The 19569-nt window shown below is 43.0% G+C and overlaps 1 protein-coding gene across 1 annotated transcript; it reads left to right on the top strand.

Annotated features, from left to right (window-relative positions):
- The first annotated feature begins 695 nt into the window (after nucleotides 1-695).
- On the top strand, nucleotides 696-14775 carry cotl1 (coactosin-like F-actin binding protein 1). Its single transcript, XM_085414967.1, has 4 exons — nucleotides 696-1067; nucleotides 1893-1975; nucleotides 8627-8784; nucleotides 13153-14775. Exons 1-4 carry the CDS (start codon nucleotides 991-993, stop codon nucleotides 13261-13263), a joined length of 429 nt encoding a protein of 142 aa, XP_085271093.1. The 5' UTR covers nucleotides 696-990; the 3' UTR covers nucleotides 13264-14775.
- Nucleotides 14776-19569: the final 4794 nt, after the last annotated feature.

Here is a 19569-nt window from a genome sequence, read left to right as displayed (position 1 = left end):
ATGTTATTGTATAACATATGGCATATGTATTGCTTCCATTTTTACACCTTTTCCTTTGTGAAAGTTATTTTTATTCTGCTGAATCATTTTTGATACACTTTTACTTTTTTCATGTTTCTGACAGAACTTTGGCTGTCAGTATTGATAAACAGAGCCAATAAAAATAATCATTCACTGTAAGAGCAATTAAATAAGAAATGTCAATCTGGAATCAAATCGCTAAAAGATATATAATGTGTAATATTAGAATGAGAGAAAGAGAATTCATATTTATTTATTCCCTTACTAACAGGAAGAAATCTTCAGCACAACCAGGCTCAGAACCAGGATTACTGCCCACGTGATCCTGAAATATACAGAATTATAGAAACAGAAAGTTTCTGTTAATTCAAAGAAATTCAAAGAAAATCTCTTGTCCACAAAAAAGGACGTTTTACCTGTAGTGATTACTAATAGAAACCTATAATAATATTATTATTTATAATAATAACATTTCATGGTAATGCAGAATGTAAAATGGCTAAATTTGGTTTCAAGTCACTTTTGAGAACTTGCTGCTTTTGATTTTGTTTAGAAAAACCCTGCCGGAAAGTGTCGCTGCCTGTCGCCGTTGCCTTGACAGCGCTTCTTTTGCTAAACGCTCATTGACCAGGAGGAGGTGAACGCAGCGTCTGGGGGAGCTTCTCTGTCTGTCTGCTGGCAACCTGATTGACTAACATCACCCACGCCCATAAAGTGGTAACATACAGGAAATGAACCGAGCTGCTAGAAGAACAGCCGTCTTTTCCCGCTGAGTCTGACCGGCTTGATTGTTCCAGTGCAGTGGTCGTGATTTCCGACTGAAGCCCGCCGTGAAACGCTATCGGTTCTAGGTCTGATGTGTAGCATCCACTGTGCAAGTTAGCCGCTTTAGTACCGTGTAGCTGGCCCTCCCTGGTTCGGACCCATTCAACGCTCATTTTGCCTGCCTAACACTTCTCAATCCGAAAAATGGCAACCCAGATCGATAAAGAGGCTTGCAGAGAGGCTTACAACCAAGTGAGGGACGATAACACTGACATCAATTGGTGAGTGCGGGCACGGTTACTAACCCATACTCCATTGAAGATTGTGACTGTTTTATATTAACGCTAAAATTACCGAAAATGAATGACACGCGTGCATAACCCTGCATCTGTCTGGTGGTATTCTAGCAGTTATCCACTTCGGCTACCATTAAAACACCAAATAGAGTATTTATTTGATGTGTTGTTAGTTAAAAATTTATTTCTCTCTGTCTGTTACCGCCCACTGTTCCGTCTTTTCAATGAGGAAGAGCGCAACATGAAGAGACGGACTTGCTTTTGAAAAAGTTGAAATTGTGTTTAAATAAGCGTCGTTTGAATAAGCGGATACATGCCGAATAGCACACTAACTAATAAAGGCCAATAAAATGTAATCAGCTGTATGTTTGGTGGCGTTTACTTGTGCATTTCTGCACCAGAACTTTAAATTACCCTATGTTCCTATGCAGTTACGCCTGCTCATTGCGAAAACGCGCCAGAACGGCACATTGCGGACTGTTTCTTTAGAAAAACTGGCCAAAATACACGCAGCGTTCGCTGTCCTGTCCCTCGGATGTGGCTGATCTGTATTCTGACTGTTCAGCGGTCACACGGCGCACTGTTATCAGGCCCGGCGGGGCAGAAGTAATTTCCTTTGTCCTGTATTCAATGGGGAAAATGTTATAGTGGTGACACTTGCAGATGGCTGACACACAGCTGCCACCTTGCATGGGCGTCTCAGGCATTTTTCTGCAATGGTGTGTGTGTGTGTGTGTGTGTGTGCGCGCGCGCGCGCATTATGCAAACTCATGTGATCCAACAGTAATTAACCCACTGTGCTCCTTCCAGGGCTGTGTTTAAATATGAGAACAACATCATCGTGCCTGGAGGACAAGGGACTGACTATGAGGACTTCAAGATGCTGTGCACAGGTAAGACTGGATCAGTTTTAAACGCAGGGCTGTGGCTGTGTAGCTGGCTGCTGTAGATTCTGTAAAACAGCCTATATATCAGGCAGCTTGACTTGGCGGGACACTAATCTTTTAAGACTCTGTGCTCCATCACCCAATGAGCCTTGAGCCTGTGACGAGGCTGTCAGAGGACTTAGCTGTGTATTCATTGTGTTGCATAATCTGGTTCACAATATCTCAAGTTTTTTTTACTACAGGGCGGCCTACATTTGTCTATTGGTGCAAACTACAATGGAAATATGTTAACTTTTAGTTTTACTCCTTCAACGAGCTGATGTTCATTAATATTTCACCTGCCTCTAACAAGAGAGCCTCCAAAGCACCCATCGGCCGCTGTGGTGTAATGACTTCCAGTGCGCAAACCTTTTATGTATAGATTTCAAAAAACCCATCTCACTCCGGTTCCCCTTTAGAGAGAGCGAAGCATCTGCTCAGATGATGGGTGTGGCAACTGCTAATGCAAGCTCTTTAAAGCTTCAGGGCCTCCTGTGTCTCTCTACTTCCTGATGTCTAGAGCTCACATTCCTATGTTGAAATCACTCCTTTACAACAGTGCTTTACATGTAACCGCTCAGCTGCTGCGTTCGCTATTAGTTCCTGTTCAGTGATGACACACACATCTCCCTCTGTGGGCTCGTTTGCCTTATTTAGCAGTGAAGTTGTAACCTGCAGAAAAAACCCCTCTGCGTGCGTGCGTGCGTGCGTGCGTGGGAGGAGCTGCCGCAGACTTGAGTTTAGTGAGTTCAGATCAACTCTTGTAGAATATTGATCTTAAACTTATACTGCAGCAGGAAGTGAAAAAAGAAGATGCTGCATGCTGGGGTATTGTTTCACCAAGATCTGGTTCCTCATTTTTTAATGTAGTTTAAGACTTTTTAATCCTAGTTTCTTCTAAGAAAATGTAACTGCAATCAATGACTTATTTATTTAGAGGTATATATTATTGAGTAAACTCTTCACCATGTTGTAAAGGAGACTTTCACTTTTTAAGTCGTCCAAATGTATATTTTAAAAACAATCACCTGTAAGCCAAAATGAATGCCCATATAACCACCAGACGATGGATGATTCAGAGATGTATCGACTTTTCATCTTTCTGTGCGTTACTGTGCAGTTAAATTCAGGTGGTTCTTGTTTTCAGAAGATGAATCCTAACCAGCTTGTTAGGTGAACTTCCATGAAATATGGTTCAGACTTGTCAGGTTCCCCTCAGGATGAATTATAAGCACAGGGTGATCTGTGCCCAGGCATAAATTGTTTAAATATTGGATGCATTCCCATAAAACATAGTTCAGAGGATACATTTTACTGGGTTTAATGTCCAGATTTTACTGTAACACCTCCAGCTAGCCAACACTTTTACATAGCCCTAAAATATTTGAAGACCTGCTGACTCAACTCGGAAAAAGGTCTAGTGCAGACATTCATAGCCCCCAGGGGACGAATCAGAATTTCCCTGTAGTTTTCTGGACCTTTGATCCGTCTATGGATTTTTATGGATTGCTGTTTTAAAACTAAAATAAAGAATTCTATTTATTTATATATTTCCACCTGTGTCACGGCGGTGCAGCGGTGTCGCCTCTTTACGAGAAGGCTGTGGGTTCAAATCTGTCGCTAAGCACGAGCTTGCAGCTTCCTCCCACAGTCTGTAGGCATGAATGTGAAGTTAACTGGTGAGTGTGGATGTGGGTATGAATGCTGCTTTCTCTCTGTGATGGCCCTTTGATGCCCTACCCCACATGCTGCCACGTTTCTTCTGGAAATAAACGAAGATGCACATCTGTACGTTTTTAGCAATTTCCAAACCTGAGGTCTGATCTTTTTAATCAGTTGTGTACAAATAGCTTAAAGTGCTAATTATAAAAGGTGGTGTGAGCTCATTAGGAGGAATCCAGCTGCCTTGACCTCACCGCCCTCAGGCCTCGCTGTTAGCGTAGATTAAAAACACCAAATTTGGACACAGTCGACATGCTGGTAACACCACTCCTTGCCTGATCCACCTGACACCGTCCACAGGAGACGGCTTTGGTTGCTTTCAGAGGGGACGGGTGGGTGTGCTCGGGAAGGCAGGGTGTCGCCCGACAACTGCTGAAATGAAGGCACTTAATGCAGAACAACCTCTGTGCCGACAGGTCGCTGTTCTGCATCCTCATCGTGTTGTAGTTTCAGTGCAGATTTGTCTGCAGAGTCAGCATGGCTTTAAAGGAAAGATAAACCAGGAAGAGAAAGGCAGACGGAGGAAGTGGGAGGGTGTGGTTCAGCGCCAGGTCGGGTGAGGATTTGTCTGTACTGGTTTTCTCTCTGGTGGCTCAAACAATGATGAGAGCCATGACAAAGAGTTCATTAATCGCATATAGCAATATTTGGATGTGACAGAGATTGATTCACAGACATGTCTGAGTCAGGTGACTGCTTGTGCAGTGAGGTGTTGACACGAGGGATGTCCTCTGTGGCTGATAAGACTGTTTATAGTGGCTGGTCCTGTCCTGACAGCCTGTATCAGCTGCTCCAATGTAAAGATAAGACGTTTCACTGTGAAGACTTTAACGCAGCAGAGACTTAAAATAAGCCAGTTTACATCTTCAAACCAAAGCCACTGAATTTCCTGCTGAAATGCTTCCTCGTCAGGACATCACAACTTAATAAACCTAAGATAAAATCGCTTAATGTTGTGTTTTTCCAAATAGTTGATTGAATACATCAGAATGCACATAAACAACCTTTTCCACTTGGATTGGATTCACATGTCTGTACTGTGGCTTTGGGTCGATACAGAATACTGATCAGGCACCAGTGTTAACCCTAAACTATGTCCTTCACTGGAAATCATTCTTTTATATATAAGGTAGCAAAATATAGCAATAAATATGGAAAAGGACATAATCACATTCAAGTGCAGTTACAGTTTCCCAGCACGTGGGTTAAAATAACCGTATCCTAAATAAAGGAATGGTGCATCCCAGCAGTACAAGGAAGTGAAGAATGACCTTTCAGCTCTTTGTCACAATAACTTCACACAGGCCGTTATAAGCACCACGTGTGAATTTGTTGATATCAGCCAACATGTCTGACATTCAGCCAATATATCAGTGCAGCTTTTTACTCTCCAACTTCTTTCAGAGAACCGAGGTGTACGTCAGGACTTTTAATGACCCATTTTAAACTTTTCATTCGAATAGAAAATAGAGTTTAGCTTTTTCCTGATGACAGACTTTTTTATAAAGCTGTTGGCATCCGATACTCCACTCCACTGGTGACATTTCCAAACCAATAGATCACAGGTGGAGAGTGGAAAGTTGGCAGAGCTGCAATAACAGGAAGTTGAAAGAATCAGAAAACTTTATTGATCCCACAGGAAATGATGAAATTAAAGTGAAATTTGAGGATGTGGAATTCAAAGGCACTGTGAAATATTAGGGACCTTTACTTTTCTGGCACATGTACAGATGCGGTGCCCGGTCGTCACAGAAAGGGGTGACGTTAAAACAACTTGTAGTGAAAGGCGAGGAGCCCGAGCCAAACCCTCCCTGCAGCCAGCGGCACTCAGACCCGGGTGGAGGGACGGTGCTGTTGATGCTTCAGGGCCGTGTTGCATCTAAATGCTGCCTGGTGGAGCTTTTAATGTGACACTGAAATATTTTGGCTGTATTTGTGCCATAATCTGAGATTTGTGTATCGAATGCTTCCATAAGTCTTTGAACATTAGAGGTATTCATTCAGCCTTTATTTGGTTTGCAGCTGAGTCTGTATGTTTGCAGTGCAGTTATTCCCAAAATGAAACTGCTCTTTGCCCTGCAGCCCACAGAGAACAACATCTGGAAGATGGTAATGAGTAATCTGTGGAGCACCTGAAGGCAGGGTGGGCAGGAGTGTGTTTATTGGACAATGTGTTGACATCCTGCAGGCGTGATAAGGCATCTGCACTTTCCTTAAAATTCAAATATAAGTCCTTTCCACGTTTTCTGACTTCTTAGACCAAACAAGGCTCCAGCAGAGTGGTATGCTGGATTTATGCTTCTGCATTGGTGTTCGCTTGTGGCTCTTTGGGCCTTAGAGAGGCATTGTGGGAATTCAACCAAAGCAGTTGCTGCACAGACGCGCTTGGTGTGCAGTTATTTCTAAAAAGCAAACAGCAGGTCAGCTGACGGTGACGATGCTGTGGTGCTGATTGGTTTGAAAAGTTGCTTTGAACAGCAAACGAGGACTATTTAGTTCCCCACAAAGAGGAAGAGAGGCTTTTTTTTTCTTTTTCTTTAAGCACGTAAAGACATGTTTCACTACTAACAAGTTGTTAATACTTTCTGAATGCTTTAGTTTAGCCACTAGCATGGAGAACAAAGAAGATTAGTCGTCATTAGTGGTTCTTCCACATTTTTTTTCGATGCTGTCCCCTTTTGACTGCACACGCCTACAACATGTAGATGTGGGTCCCACAGCTACAACAGGGGTGGGGAACTCCAGGCCTCGAGGGCTGGTGTCCTGCAGCTTTTAGATGTGTCCTTGATCCATCACAGCTGGTTTAAATGGCTTTATTACCTCTTCAATTTGTCCTGACCTTCTCCAGAGGCCTGGTAACGAACTAATCATTTGATTCAGGTGTGTTGACCCAGGGTGAGATCTAAAACCTGCAGGACACCGGCCCTCGAGGCCCGGAGTTCCCCACCTCTGGTCTACAGCATGCAGATTTGCAAAGGAAAAACACTAGTCTTCTCCATATTTAGGTTTTGCTATTTTTTGTGGTAAGAACAGAGAAGACCACCTTCTGCCAAAAAGCAAAGGAAGCATCTCCAAAAACGATATTTGTAGAAGTCTTCAGATGCTTGTGATTTATAAACCAGGACAGAGAAGTTCCTGTGAAAATTACAGATCATGTAGCTATATCACTGGTCTCTGTCCATCAGCTGTCTGCAATCATTTTGTAGGTAACAATGAGTCCTAGCAGTCATTCTCAGTTGGTGTCTTCAGAGTTTAAATAGGTTTAACTTTGTATTTAAATCACTAAGCTTCCATGCAGTTACGGTGTCTGTTTATCAAGAGAGATTACGCTCTGATAGGTGGTTTTTGATTGAATTAACCATTTCACTTATTTTCCAAGTACCAGTGCCAAATATGTGTTTCACTGTCACTAATGTAAATGCTTTTCTTCATATACCAACTTTAACTGAACATCTTCGGCTTCTGGACTGTTAGTTGTTGAAAGGTTTGGTAAAACTGAACCTCCAACTTTTCAAAATTCTCTGGAGGGGCAGCCAATCAGAAGAAAGTTTGCTTAACAGAAGGGGGAGGAGCTAAACTGTTTTAGTCAGAATGAATTGAGGGGTAGCACCAAGGCCCATCAAAAGATGAATAAGGACCATTTTTGAATTATGAATAGAATTCAAGAGTAAATGTATGGATGGCAAAGACACCGACCATGATTTTATCAAGTTCTTGATTCGTCATTTTGTCTGTCAGATGCCAAAAAGAAATAAAAGACGCTGCTTGTAATTAAGCACATCTTGTGGTGATGTCAAACATCAGTCCAAACAGTTCAAATGTATTCAGTTTAATATCCTCTGAGGAAAAGAAAACAATGAAGTCCTCAAATGAAGAAGCTGAGGAAAGAAGGAAATTAGGAAGGATTTGGAGGTTTTGAGCAAAACGTTAGTCTCTGTATATCTATCTGTACATATGACAGATAACACACTGCCTATATAAAGTTAAAGAGCTGACCACAACGGAATAAAAAGCTTGAAGACTTAAAAAACAGGTCAGTCAATTTTGTTAAGATTTTAACCACCAACATTTATACTTGATCTTTATTCTTAGTACAGAAATTCTGAATTGGTGCATGGCTGAAATTATTCATCCATCTATTCAAATTAAGTGACTGTTCCTTAATCTCTACTCAGAATTTTGAGTTAGCAGATGAAGAGCACATTCATGATTTTCTTAAGATTTGGTGGAAAGCTGCATCTGAGTGGAAACCCAGGATCCCGAGGCGGCGCGAGTCGGTCAAAAGAAGCAGCAGAAATGTTTGTTCGTTCATGTCGGCGCACTTGTTTGTATTCGGGCGTTATTCTCAGATTGCAGTGGACCACCGTGACAGTGACGGGCGGGGTCACTGGGAGGTTTGCGACACAACCGCAGGGCTCACAAACGATTTTACTCATCTAGTCTACTGACCTGAATACTCCCCGGCTGCACAGACGCGCTCTCACAAAGCGTCCCTCTGGTTTGGAGTGCTGGGACTGTGCCACTGGGACAAAAGCACACAACTCTGCACAGCAACACTTAAAATGTAAAACTGGTGATCAAAGCACAAACTCTACAGTTACAGTTTTAACTGATCGATGGTGGCCAGTTCTGAATAGACTAATAAAACTTAGTGGATAGCATTGGGTTGCATAAATAAATATCCAGCGATGTGTTTGCAAATATGAAAATAGCAATAAGTTATGTCCGCATGACAACAGCCCAAAATCTAAAGACAATTAATGCTTAATGTGTTGTATTTCTTTGATAGTGTTTTTTATAACTCCATCTGGTGCCATCCTTTCTTCCTCACTGATTGGTTAGTCGATGTGTTCGGCTTTAATCTGTCTTGACTCGTGCATTCCCGTCTTCCCTCAGACGACGCTCGTCTGTTTGGCTTCCTCCGGATCACGACGGGAGATGCCATGAGCAAACGAGCCAAGTTCACCCTCATCACCTGGATCGGGGAAAGCATCAGCGGGCTGCAGCGTGCAAAGATCAGCACGGACAAGACGCTGGTCAAAGACATTGTGCAGGTCAGTGACTGGAGAAAGTAGCAATTAAAGTAATGGTTCCTTTGGGGAAACTGGTGGCTTTGCATTCGCACGACACTGGATTCAGAACAAAAACAACGGAAGGATAAATGTGTTATGGACTCTTTGTATTTCTGAGGCCATATTTAAAGGTGGACACAGGCACTCTGAGGTCACCCATCGGTCAGCGCCCCACAGTTTATCAGCCAGTGTCCGTTTTGACAGATATTTAGATTTTAGTTTCAGTCATAATGTAGACAACTGAAGTCTCTTTGCTTCAGTTGACTAAATCAGCGGCCCCCAACCCCCGGGCCTGGGACCGGTACCGGTCCGTGAGTCGTTTGGTACCGGGCCGCGAGAGTTGAGGCTCAGGTGTGAAATGTCTGGTTTTCAGGGTTTTTATCGGTTTTCAGCGTTATTTTGTTATCGTTTTTATCGTTAACTCTGTTTTCCTGGGTCTTTTCACGTGTGTTATGAATAAATCTTCTTTTTTTTCGGTACCGGTACTAGTTTTATTTTGTTGTATTTATCCGCAACACCTTAAAGGCCGGTCCGTGAAAATATTGTCGGGCATAAATCGGTCCGTGGCGCAAAAAAGGTTGGAGACCGCTGGTCTAAATGGCATGAGACTGCAGTCGTCCAAGTCTAAAGTTGATTCAGCTCAAAAAAAAAAGGTGTAAAAGTTTATTATGTACGGTGAGAGTTTACAAAGGTCACAGTTTACAGATTGTCTTATTTTGCTTGTCCACACATCTCTTCCTCCCATGTGTTGACATTTTGTTGTGTTGTCAGGAGAAACGGGGAAGATGGGTGCTAACTTACTTAAGCTAATTAACTTAATTAGCTTTGATTTATATTTGAATCATTGACAAAGTGTCAGTACTTGTCATTATAGTTTTTGTCCTCATGCATAAGATTTATTTAGCTGTGTCAGAAGAAAGTGTGCCCTGTTGGGTCCTATGATGAATTATTGGTCAACAAAATTAACACTGTTGTTAGGTGAGACTATCAAACATGACATACGGCTGCAACGTGAAAACCTTGGATGCCCGCTAATGACCATTTAATTAGTATCAGACTAATAAAGTTCTTGCATTTAGCTCGAGTTAGCGGTGGTGAAGCCTAGCAAGTGACCTTTGGACATAATTAACGGTACATGTGGAGGTTTGGTTTCTGATAGAGACGGCACGATATCACTTTTTAATGTCCGATTCCGATATCATAAATTTGGATATCTGCCGCTATCGATATGAATCCGATACAGCGCATTTTGTAATCAATAAAACTGTTTTTTGTAAATATCTTGCTGCATTTTGTATAAGTTCATACTCAAGTTTTAAAAAAACAGGAGACTGAAGCTATTCTGTTATACCTGTATGCAAAAAATACACTGCACCCAAAACATTTCATAGTTCAGCAACACTGATCACTCTAATAAATTTAAACCTACACCATCCTCCCTATTCTGGTATTTTAAAGAGTACTTACCTACCTCACTAATAGGGTTGCCAACTCCCAGCAAAAATATTAGGGAACCACCCCCCGCCCTTAATCGATGTAATCAACTTTAATTTAATGCATGTGTAAAACAAATGCACAGAAATCAATTATTTTTCTACAATATTTAAATAGATTCAACATCTTTCTTCAACAGAATTGCAGACTGCACAGATGGTACCAAAGGAAAAAGTACTATAGCTTACCTGGGTGTATATTAGACTTATTAGTTACTATCTACAATAATGGATTTCTATACATTTAATCAGATGACCACTTTTGTTGTAAGATTCAGATAATTATTTATTCAAAGTTGTTAAATGACATAACAAAGAAAAGTATTTCTTTGTGCCCTCCTCTCCCTGTTAATGCCCAACCTGGCCCCCGACAACACTTTGCTAGACCCGCCCCTGCACAGTTACCAGCTGTCAGCTACTTAGAAAAGGATCCTGGTGTTATTTGTCTCTCAGAAACAGTTCATAACTTCCCTTCAACTCATTCATGTCACCTAAAAGGTAAACCTGTTTCTCCATCACCTGCTCTAATGATTCAGTAAGGACATCTCCTGGTTTCATCTTCATGTTTCCCTCTCACCACATATCCAAACAGACATCATGACCAGCAGCTTTACAGCTGTGGCTCCAGCAAACATCAGCTGATACTAGAAATTAATATTAAATACATTCTAACAACAGCTGATCACTTTTAAACGTGCTGCTGTTGTTTATCCGCTGGTCTCCTCTTTCTAGCGCAAAGTGGGCGATAAACAAAAAAAGAAAGACGGATTTGCGGCAGAAAAACCGATCAGTTGATCATTGATCAGTTTCATGTTTGAAGTAATAACGGGAGAGGGAGGGGGAGTGAATGAGAGAAGTAGATGCAACTGCGCAGCAAAGACAGAATAACTCCAGCTTTGTCTATTTTTTAATTCTAGCTGAAGTACGGGACAAATTGCTTCCTTTTCACCTCAGTATGGAACTCCGATGGCCAGTCCAGCTGTGGCTCAATATATCAGTTGTTAAGCTTAACATGGAAATACTCTGCAAACATTCAGGGATGAACTTACACACTTGCTTTACTTCTCTGGGATAGTTTTCGCCGAGATGAAATGCTGCGGTTAGGAAGCATGTAGCGAGGCTCCAAATGCTTCAACAGACCACACAGGTGTCGCAGACAACAGCCGCTCTATTACGTGACACATACTGCCCCGATGCGCCGAGCTGGGTTACGGCAAGTAGCGCGTTTTGTGAGGTCATTTTGTGATACTTCGGATCGGATTACATTTTTTTATTTCTCTCCGATATCCGATCCAGTAATTTAAGTCAGTATCGCACCGATACGTAATATCGGATCGGTCCATCTCTAGTCTCTGACTGTTTTTCAATGTAACCTTTATTCGGCTTGTGTCATTGGGGTTAAAGATCACTTCTGTGGGGAAACCTCCCACCAGAGCAGGATGACAGTCAGTCCATGCAAATGAAATGATGTTGAAAACCAAGTGATGACAGTAAAATCAGGAAAATGACACACAACAAAGACAAACGATGAGGTTACAGGATACGGTCTGTAAGGGATATGCAAAAATAAATGAAGTCTGCATAAACTTTTATAAACCACAGAAGAAATTCAGCTCTTGCCATCAGATTTCTGTAGTATCAGAGTAATGTAGTTAAAGCTATCCGTGCATTCATGAGTTCTTAAGAAACGGCCGTTTCAACGTGACAATGGTGACAAAAAAAAACAAAGAAATCCAGTGGACTAGAAATGCTGCACTCACCTGCAGCACAACAACACAGCACAACATGAGCTTAAAGAGCGCGGCTGCATTTACCAATTACCAAATTACCAAAGAGGCTTATATGTTGGTGTTAACAACGTCAGAGTGGCCAAAACATTTTTAGCTTTGAATTCACGCTGAGCTGATAAAACGCGGCAGGTTGCTCAGGATGAGCAGCCAGTTCGTTGGCAAACAGGAAGTCGATTCAGTTGTGGTTATTACTGCGGAGGAGGTGAAGAATTACAGGATTAAAACCAACAAAGTAGTGTTGAAATAACACCTCGGTTCAAAAATAATATGGCTTGCTAGAACATGTGACTACCTCGTGCTGATGAGCTCCAGCAGTGGAACATGCTGCATGACGGGTTTTGGATGCAGAAGACTGTATTAGCTGTAATAATACAGATAATATCGGTGCCTAAATTAAAGTTGTTGGTGACACTTGCAAGAAATGAAGCGTAGCTTCGCCCACCTACACAGGAGCTGATGATAACTCACCGGTAGCCTGTCTGCAGCTGCTGTAAGCTGCTTTGCAACCCACCTCCACCCCAGAACCTCCTTTAAATGCTGTCTCAGACTTGATTAACAGCAGCTGCTTTCCCTCCGCTTATGCATTCAGTACATCTTCATGGAGGGGCAAATGTCAATCAATTTGTCACTAACTTATTATGTAATTTAATTTTTCCCCCTATTTCCAGTTTACCTTTTAATTTGTATTAAACTGTGAAGGAGTTTATTGAAAGCATCCTCATAATGCGCATCTAAATACAGGCTGCTTATCGTAGGGATGCACGCCTGTAATTAGGCAGATGATATGGTGTTCATTATTGTCAGCAGGTCATATGTATGATGTGGGCTATCGCCAAAATTATTTTAGACATCTCCAGTATCGTAGCAGAATTTCACAATCGAAGCTTCATGTTTTTAGAAGATTTTAAAGAAAGTTGTCTCTTGGATTAACTGCTGGACTGAGCAGAGAGAAGTATACATGTGGTCATAAAGTATGCTCGAGTAAAGTCCTGTTAGCTTTGAGTGTTCTCATGTAGATGCATTCTGGTATCGCTGGTCTTCTCTGATCTTCTCTTCTCTCTGTGCAGAACTTTGCCAAGGAGTTCATGATCAGTGACCCGCGGGAACTGGATGAGGACTACATCCGCACAGAGTTGAAGAAGGCCGGCGGAGCCAACTACGACGCCCAGGCCGAGTAAAGAAGTGCCACTGGAAGGGTCGGGTCAGGGCGGAGCGGCTGTGGGTGGTGGGGTGGGCTTGGGTTGTCTAAATGGGGGGGCGGGGAGTGTTGGGACTGGGCTGCTACCTCTCGGGGAGAGGGCAGGGCAGGATGGAGAGGGCACTAGTGACAAGTAGACCGTCACAGGAAGCTGAACCAGCTTACTGAGGAAAAGCCTCTTTGGATGTGTCCACATCTGTATCAGGGTGCTTCTGTCCTCGATTTGTAGGATAAACAGCTGGAACCAATGCAGCTGCATAACAGAATATACAGGTTAACCACCACAAACGTGTGCTTAAAGCAAGCATATAAGCACTCTTACAGGTGTCCTCTCCTTTCTGACACCCTGCCCTCTCCCCAGTCAGCTCATGGTTGGTTATCTACTGTGCTGTGCGTCATCATCTCGCGCTCCTCCTCGTCTCAGCTGTCGTCCGGCTTCAGCGCCATCCGACTGAAAGCGAAGGAGGAAAATGTGGAAAAACTGGAGGGCTTCACTTCAAAGATGCCCTGAGAGCGGCTCATGTTATTAAGACTGTTCACCGATAAGAGCACAGCAGACACCCCTCGCTTGCAGGCATGTGTTAGATACCAGAGCATGCTCGTAGTCTTAATACACTGTACCTCCAGGTGGAAGAGATCTCCATTTTCCCAACAGTATCCTCGGTGATGGTTGGCGGCTTGTTTTGAGCAAGCTTAGCATTTCTGCTGAGTGCACATTTAACTGCCTCTTCATCTCCAGCCAGACAGCTGTGTTTGGATTACAGCTTCAGAGTTCACTGTAATTGACCCTCCTCTGAGCTGTGGAGCCTTCTTGTCCCTCTAGTTTCTGTTTGTCTTTATCCGTGTCAGCTGAGATGGCAAACAACCATGTTCGTGGCTTTGGCCTGTATTTTGCTATAGAGGCACAAAGGAATGACTAATATATTGATCTGTAAGCATCCGTTGCAGTCGGCTATCGCCTGTTCGCCTCAACCTCAGAGGATAGTGAAAAATGGAGGTCTTTTCTTCTGGTGTCTCATCTCATCATCTACCACTGAAAGGTATCCATGCATATTGTAACCTACTGTGTTTGACTGCCTTAGTCTCCCATGGAGAGAGGGTCATCATGGGAGCTTGTGGACACTACACTGTGATTGGCTGTCTTCTTTTACATGTGGGCGGGATGTGGGTCTGAGCCCGTCGTCCCGACCCAGGAGCAGCCACGTCTCGGTTGTAGCATCTGTTTTTATTTAGGTTCAACCCTCCCTTCCCCCCCCTGCTAAAAAGGATAAAATAGGATTGTATTTCTTTGTACTTTTCTTGCTTTTGAGATGAATTTTATTTTCTCTGGAAAGTTTTACTTGATCATTTGTTTTGTTTTGTTTTTTGTTTTTTTTTTGTTTTGTTTTTTTTTAACATTGGAACAGGAAAAAAAAATCATGCGAAATTGAAATAAAACAGAATGGGCACAAGACCGGTCATTTCAAAATAAAATTTGATGTTTTTTCCAACACCTAGTGTCTCCAAAGTGTCTTTTGTGTCTCTTAACCTCCATTTGTATTACGACAGTAACCCAGCAAACACATCTATGTTGGCCCAGAGTCGGTAGGTGTGGGTCAGCAACAGGATTGTGCGTGGAGGGCAAGACCACACTCGTCAACTTTGCATCCTCCTCCATGTGTCACCAGCACCAACATCTGTGAAGGCCTGGTTGTTTCCTCAATGATACACATCTGCCCCGTTCAGGTGGCCTCCTTTTGTCTTGCTTATTTCAGCAAGATGATGCTAAAGCGCTCTGTGCACGTGAACCGTTAGCCTACGTAGGCTAACCCGGCGTGCCTGCAGTCCATACCAGTCTGCATCCGGCACATTATGAAATTAAAAAGACAAAACGGAGCAAAGGCAACTGAACAGCAAAAATATAATATGATGCAAGAATGGGAAAATATTATTCTTTCAAAAATGCTGTAATGATTCTGCCCAGTTCCCAAAGACTCTTTGAGGTAACGCAACACAGTCCAAAGATGCTCCTGCCTCAGTCAAAATGAGCTTTCCCAGTTTGAACTTTTGATGTTTAAATGATTTAAAAATCATCATGTTTATATAAGTTTTACACACCTCCCCCCTCCGCTTGTATTGGTTGCTCTTTATCGAACATTGCTTCGTATTGATTCAATCCTCGCAGTCTGCAGTCATGACTTGGTCACATCTAGTAAGTCAGCATGTTAACGGAGAATATCGATGCACATTCGCACATTATCACTTTCAAAAGCAGGTTTGCAGCCAGAGTGACAGCTGCTGGTGTGTAATAGGTCAGTCGATGGCTCCCGGCTGTTCCAGCCCAAACACTGTCTGCGTGTGTGTGTGTGTGTGTGTGTGTGTGTGTTGTTTGTCCTGTTACAGCTCCCTGTTGAGTGGATGACTGTTTGTTTGCTGCTGATCAAACACTGAGTGATTGTGCATACAGTAGGCTGGTGCCTGCCTGCTGGGTGGTTGCAGCAGTGTGTAAAGACTAATGGCAGGTTTCGTAATGACAGAGCTGTAAGGAAGTGAGTAGTGGATGCAATTTGAGATGTTTCACCATCAGTGTGTGTGGGAGTTTGGGCGAGTTGAGACAGGCATGCTGGGACCACAGTGTTGAAGCTGATTCTCTTAAGATATAGATTAATTTGCCTTAAAAATGAGTGGATGGGCCTTTATCACAGCAGACTTGTTACAGCAGGTCAATGAAGTCATACAAGGAGGAACCACATGTGTCTGTTGTGTAGTGCAATAAAGTTTCTTCCTTTATTTTCAGTTCTCTTGCCCACAAGGTTTTAAACGGTTGTCAGCGTTTTCCCCACGTCTCTGTGTGAATGCTGCTTAAAATAGACCCAACACAGAGGCTGTGGCGCTGCTTTAAAGAGGACCCGCTCTGCTCAGCGCTAACTCCATACAGGGATTCTTCTAGTTTTGTAAATTCATAGTTTAGTTTAATCTTATGCTGGTGCTGGGTGCAGCCCCACAGTTCTTCATGTGTCTGACATAAGCGATTCGAGCTCCTCCCTCTTTAAAGGGCCCTTAAATAGAAGAGGGTGGGTGGGGCTTCTGTGCCACAGACAGGAAATCACCTCTTAGTGACACCATACAGATCCAAGAGTAAAAAAACCAGTTTGGATCTGTGTGTTTGGTTGGTTTAAAGGTTTTGGTTTGGTTTGGCGGTTTAAAGAAGGTGATTTTGGTATTTGCTGATTTGCTGGGGGATTTCCCCCTCTGATCCTCGGCTGCTGGATTATGTTTATCCCCACACCCCCAAGAGATTTCCAGACATGTAGGTAAAAGAGTCTCGGCTGCAGATGACCCCTCCACAGGAACATTCACACCAACACAGCAATAAATAAAACAAGCCTGAAATGAGTCAAACATTTCTCATTCGGAGCTTTTGTTAGAGACCCACAGCACAGCTTTATGCACAAATACCGGATCATGGACCGGAGCGTTTATGGACTTTACTCCTCCGGAGAGCTCCTACTTTTCCCCCACAGTGCACGAGAACCATGACCCATTCCCTTTTAATTAAAATCTTCAGTCCGACTAATTAACAACGCTCAAATGAAAAAAGAAAAACAGTTTGTTAGAATTGCACTGGTTCAGTTTTGTGCACAGTGACTTCCACAGTGGTGTTGCGATTGTTGGCCTCTTCTTCCTTTCACTTTTGTGTCTCGCATGTTCTGACAGCTCCAAGCGGAGGGGGCCAAAGGTAAAAGCATGCACAAGCATCTATCGCTTTCTTTCAGAGAGGGATTTTTTTTTGTGCGTGTGTGTAAATGTTCCTGTAACCAGGAAGTACAACTCCTTTTCTGGAGTGTGCCTGGCCAAGACAAGCAGCGTTAACTGAGGATATTTTTGATAACAGGAAAAGCCGGGGCTCTGCGAGAAAAGCTGCACAAACACAGGAGAAGCTGCAAACTCCACACAGACGGGTCGAGCTTGAACGCAGCTCTCTCTTACTGTGAGCAAACTGCTAAGCACTGAGCCACTGTACCAGCATGCAGGACTGTAGGAGTCTGAACAAGGACCGTCAGATCAGTCCCTGCAGAGCTGGCACTCCAGTCCTTCCTGCATTCTTCAGACCTCCTCAACACAGCAGCCCACACAAGTCATGTGCTCTGAGAGAGAGAGAGGCAGGAATTGTCCTCCACTCACCCCACATATCTAAATGTTTATGTCATGATGCTGTTGTCTCTTTGAAAATTAATTATTCTTTAATTATTCACCTCTTAAACATCAGTTCCTGCCTTTTAACAGCTCAAGCAATGATTCAGACTATTCCAGTGTCATAACACTTCATACTTTTATGTTTTGGAACATAATAAATAAAAACAACCTCAGACGAGTTACAACACATTACATATTTATTTATGTATTTCACAAAAACTAAATCAAATTGCAGAAGCAGGCCATGTCCAAGCATTCAAGACACTTGGCAAACTTTCCAGAAGTGGACGTCCCAGCAAATTCACCCCAAGGTCGGCCTGTGCAAGGAGCTCCATCTCAGGCCTCAGTTAGCATGTTAAAGGTTAAAGTTCATGAGAGTACAATTAGACAAAGGCTGTACAAACATGGCTTGTTTGGAAGGGTTACCAGGAAGATGTCCTTCGGAATGTCCTTTGTCCCTTTGGAGAAAAGTAAACACCTCATACCAGCTGTCAGCACGGCGGTGGAGGGATGATGAGTTGGCCTCCTTGCAGTCACAGTATACCAAAGTGTCAGATGTGAGGCCGCGTGTCCCGCAGCTAAAGCTCAGACCAAACCGAGTCATCAACGGGACAGTGATCCAAGCTCAGCAGCAGATCTCCAACAGGACGGCTGAAAAAGAAAAGATGGTGGAGCCAGAGTCCAGACCTCAACCTGACTGAGATGCTGTGTGCTGCAACCTTCAGTGAACTGAGCCAACAATGTAAAGAAGAGTGGGCCAAAAATCCTCCACAACCATGTGACAAACCTGCAGCACACGATTGTTATTTCTGTCCTTATATGTAAAACTTTAGAATCGAAACTTTTATTTTTAACATGACTGCACGTTAAACAGGAAAGTGAGAACAACTGAGATCTGTCTCTAACACATAATGTGCGTATAAAGTTTCTTTTGAATGAGTCATAAGTTAATAGTGCCTGTCAATTCGTCTCATGTAGTAAATCATCATTATCTGCTGTGTAGTTATCCATTAGGAATCAAACTAGCTCCCAGTTTGTTCTGAAGTTGTTTAACAACTACGTAATCATAAAAGGGAACTTACTGCGTGTTTCCTTGTTTTCTGTCACGCTCATATTTTAATAAGGAATCAGGTCACCGTTTGTGCGGGTAATCCCTCGGCCTCTTTTTCTGTTCAGACAGGTTTTTCTCCTTTTGGACGGGACGGGAGATATCCATGATGTGGTTATGTGGGGAACTGCAGTGTGGAGTGGGAGCCCTTCAGAATAAAGTTGTTTTAACGTGAGGGTGAAGGAAGCTAAAGCAGTGTGTTCAGACATGGACTGAGGCACCAAGACCCTGCATATGAAAGTTACAGTGTATCATGTGAAACCACTAAGAACAAAGGTACAGAGCTAAACAGGTCCCCCTTAACTAATGATTAGCTACTTTACATCTGGATACATTTTTATCAGCAGTTACTGATTAACTAATAATTAACTAGAAGTTTCTCATTTGTTTCCTGCTTATTCCCAGGTAGCTGTGGTTGCTGGTTATTTTAAAGGGCTGCTCTTAAAAACAACCCAGCTTTAAATTTAAACACACCACAAGCGTCTCTGAACACTGAAAGGCTCAGACGGTTGGCATCAGTGCGGATCTCAGACTCAGAGAAACTCTGCGAGACATTTAGTTTGAAGTTTTCCATTAAAGCTTTTAACGTTTGGCTCCTTTTGTCCCAGTTTGTTGTAAGTGCTGCTGGACTGATTGAACATTTGGTTCGTCACAGCTCGGAGGCCTAAATCCAAACAGACTCAGATGCCTGTGTGATAACATCTGAGAGAAAGAGGCAGGCAGGGACCCTGGGAGAGAGAGGGAGCTCGTGTTACTCCCGATGAACTCATCTGCTCTACACAAATCCTCATCTCAACTCATCTTCTGCCACACCACATGTTTTATGCTTTCCATCGTTTTAAAGTGGTGTCAGTGTTTCCAAATGTAGCCTCAATCAGTAATAAGTGTAGTGATAACTCTTATTAGCAGCAGGATCCTCACAGCTCTGTCACTTTCATGTTCCCATTGTAGAAGCCAGCAAGTATTTCCCAGGAACACCGGAAACCAACCAGCGTTCCATAG

The sequence above is a fragment of the Rhamphochromis longiceps genome, linkage group LG7 (assembly GCF_057381845.1).
Source record: "Rhamphochromis longiceps isolate RC_006_pf linkage group LG7, R_longiceps_female_GT1.1, whole genome shotgun sequence".
Lineage (NCBI taxonomy): Eukaryota > Metazoa > Chordata > Actinopteri > Cichliformes > Cichlidae > Rhamphochromis > Rhamphochromis longiceps.
This window is presented reverse-complemented; position numbering and strand designations above follow the sequence as displayed.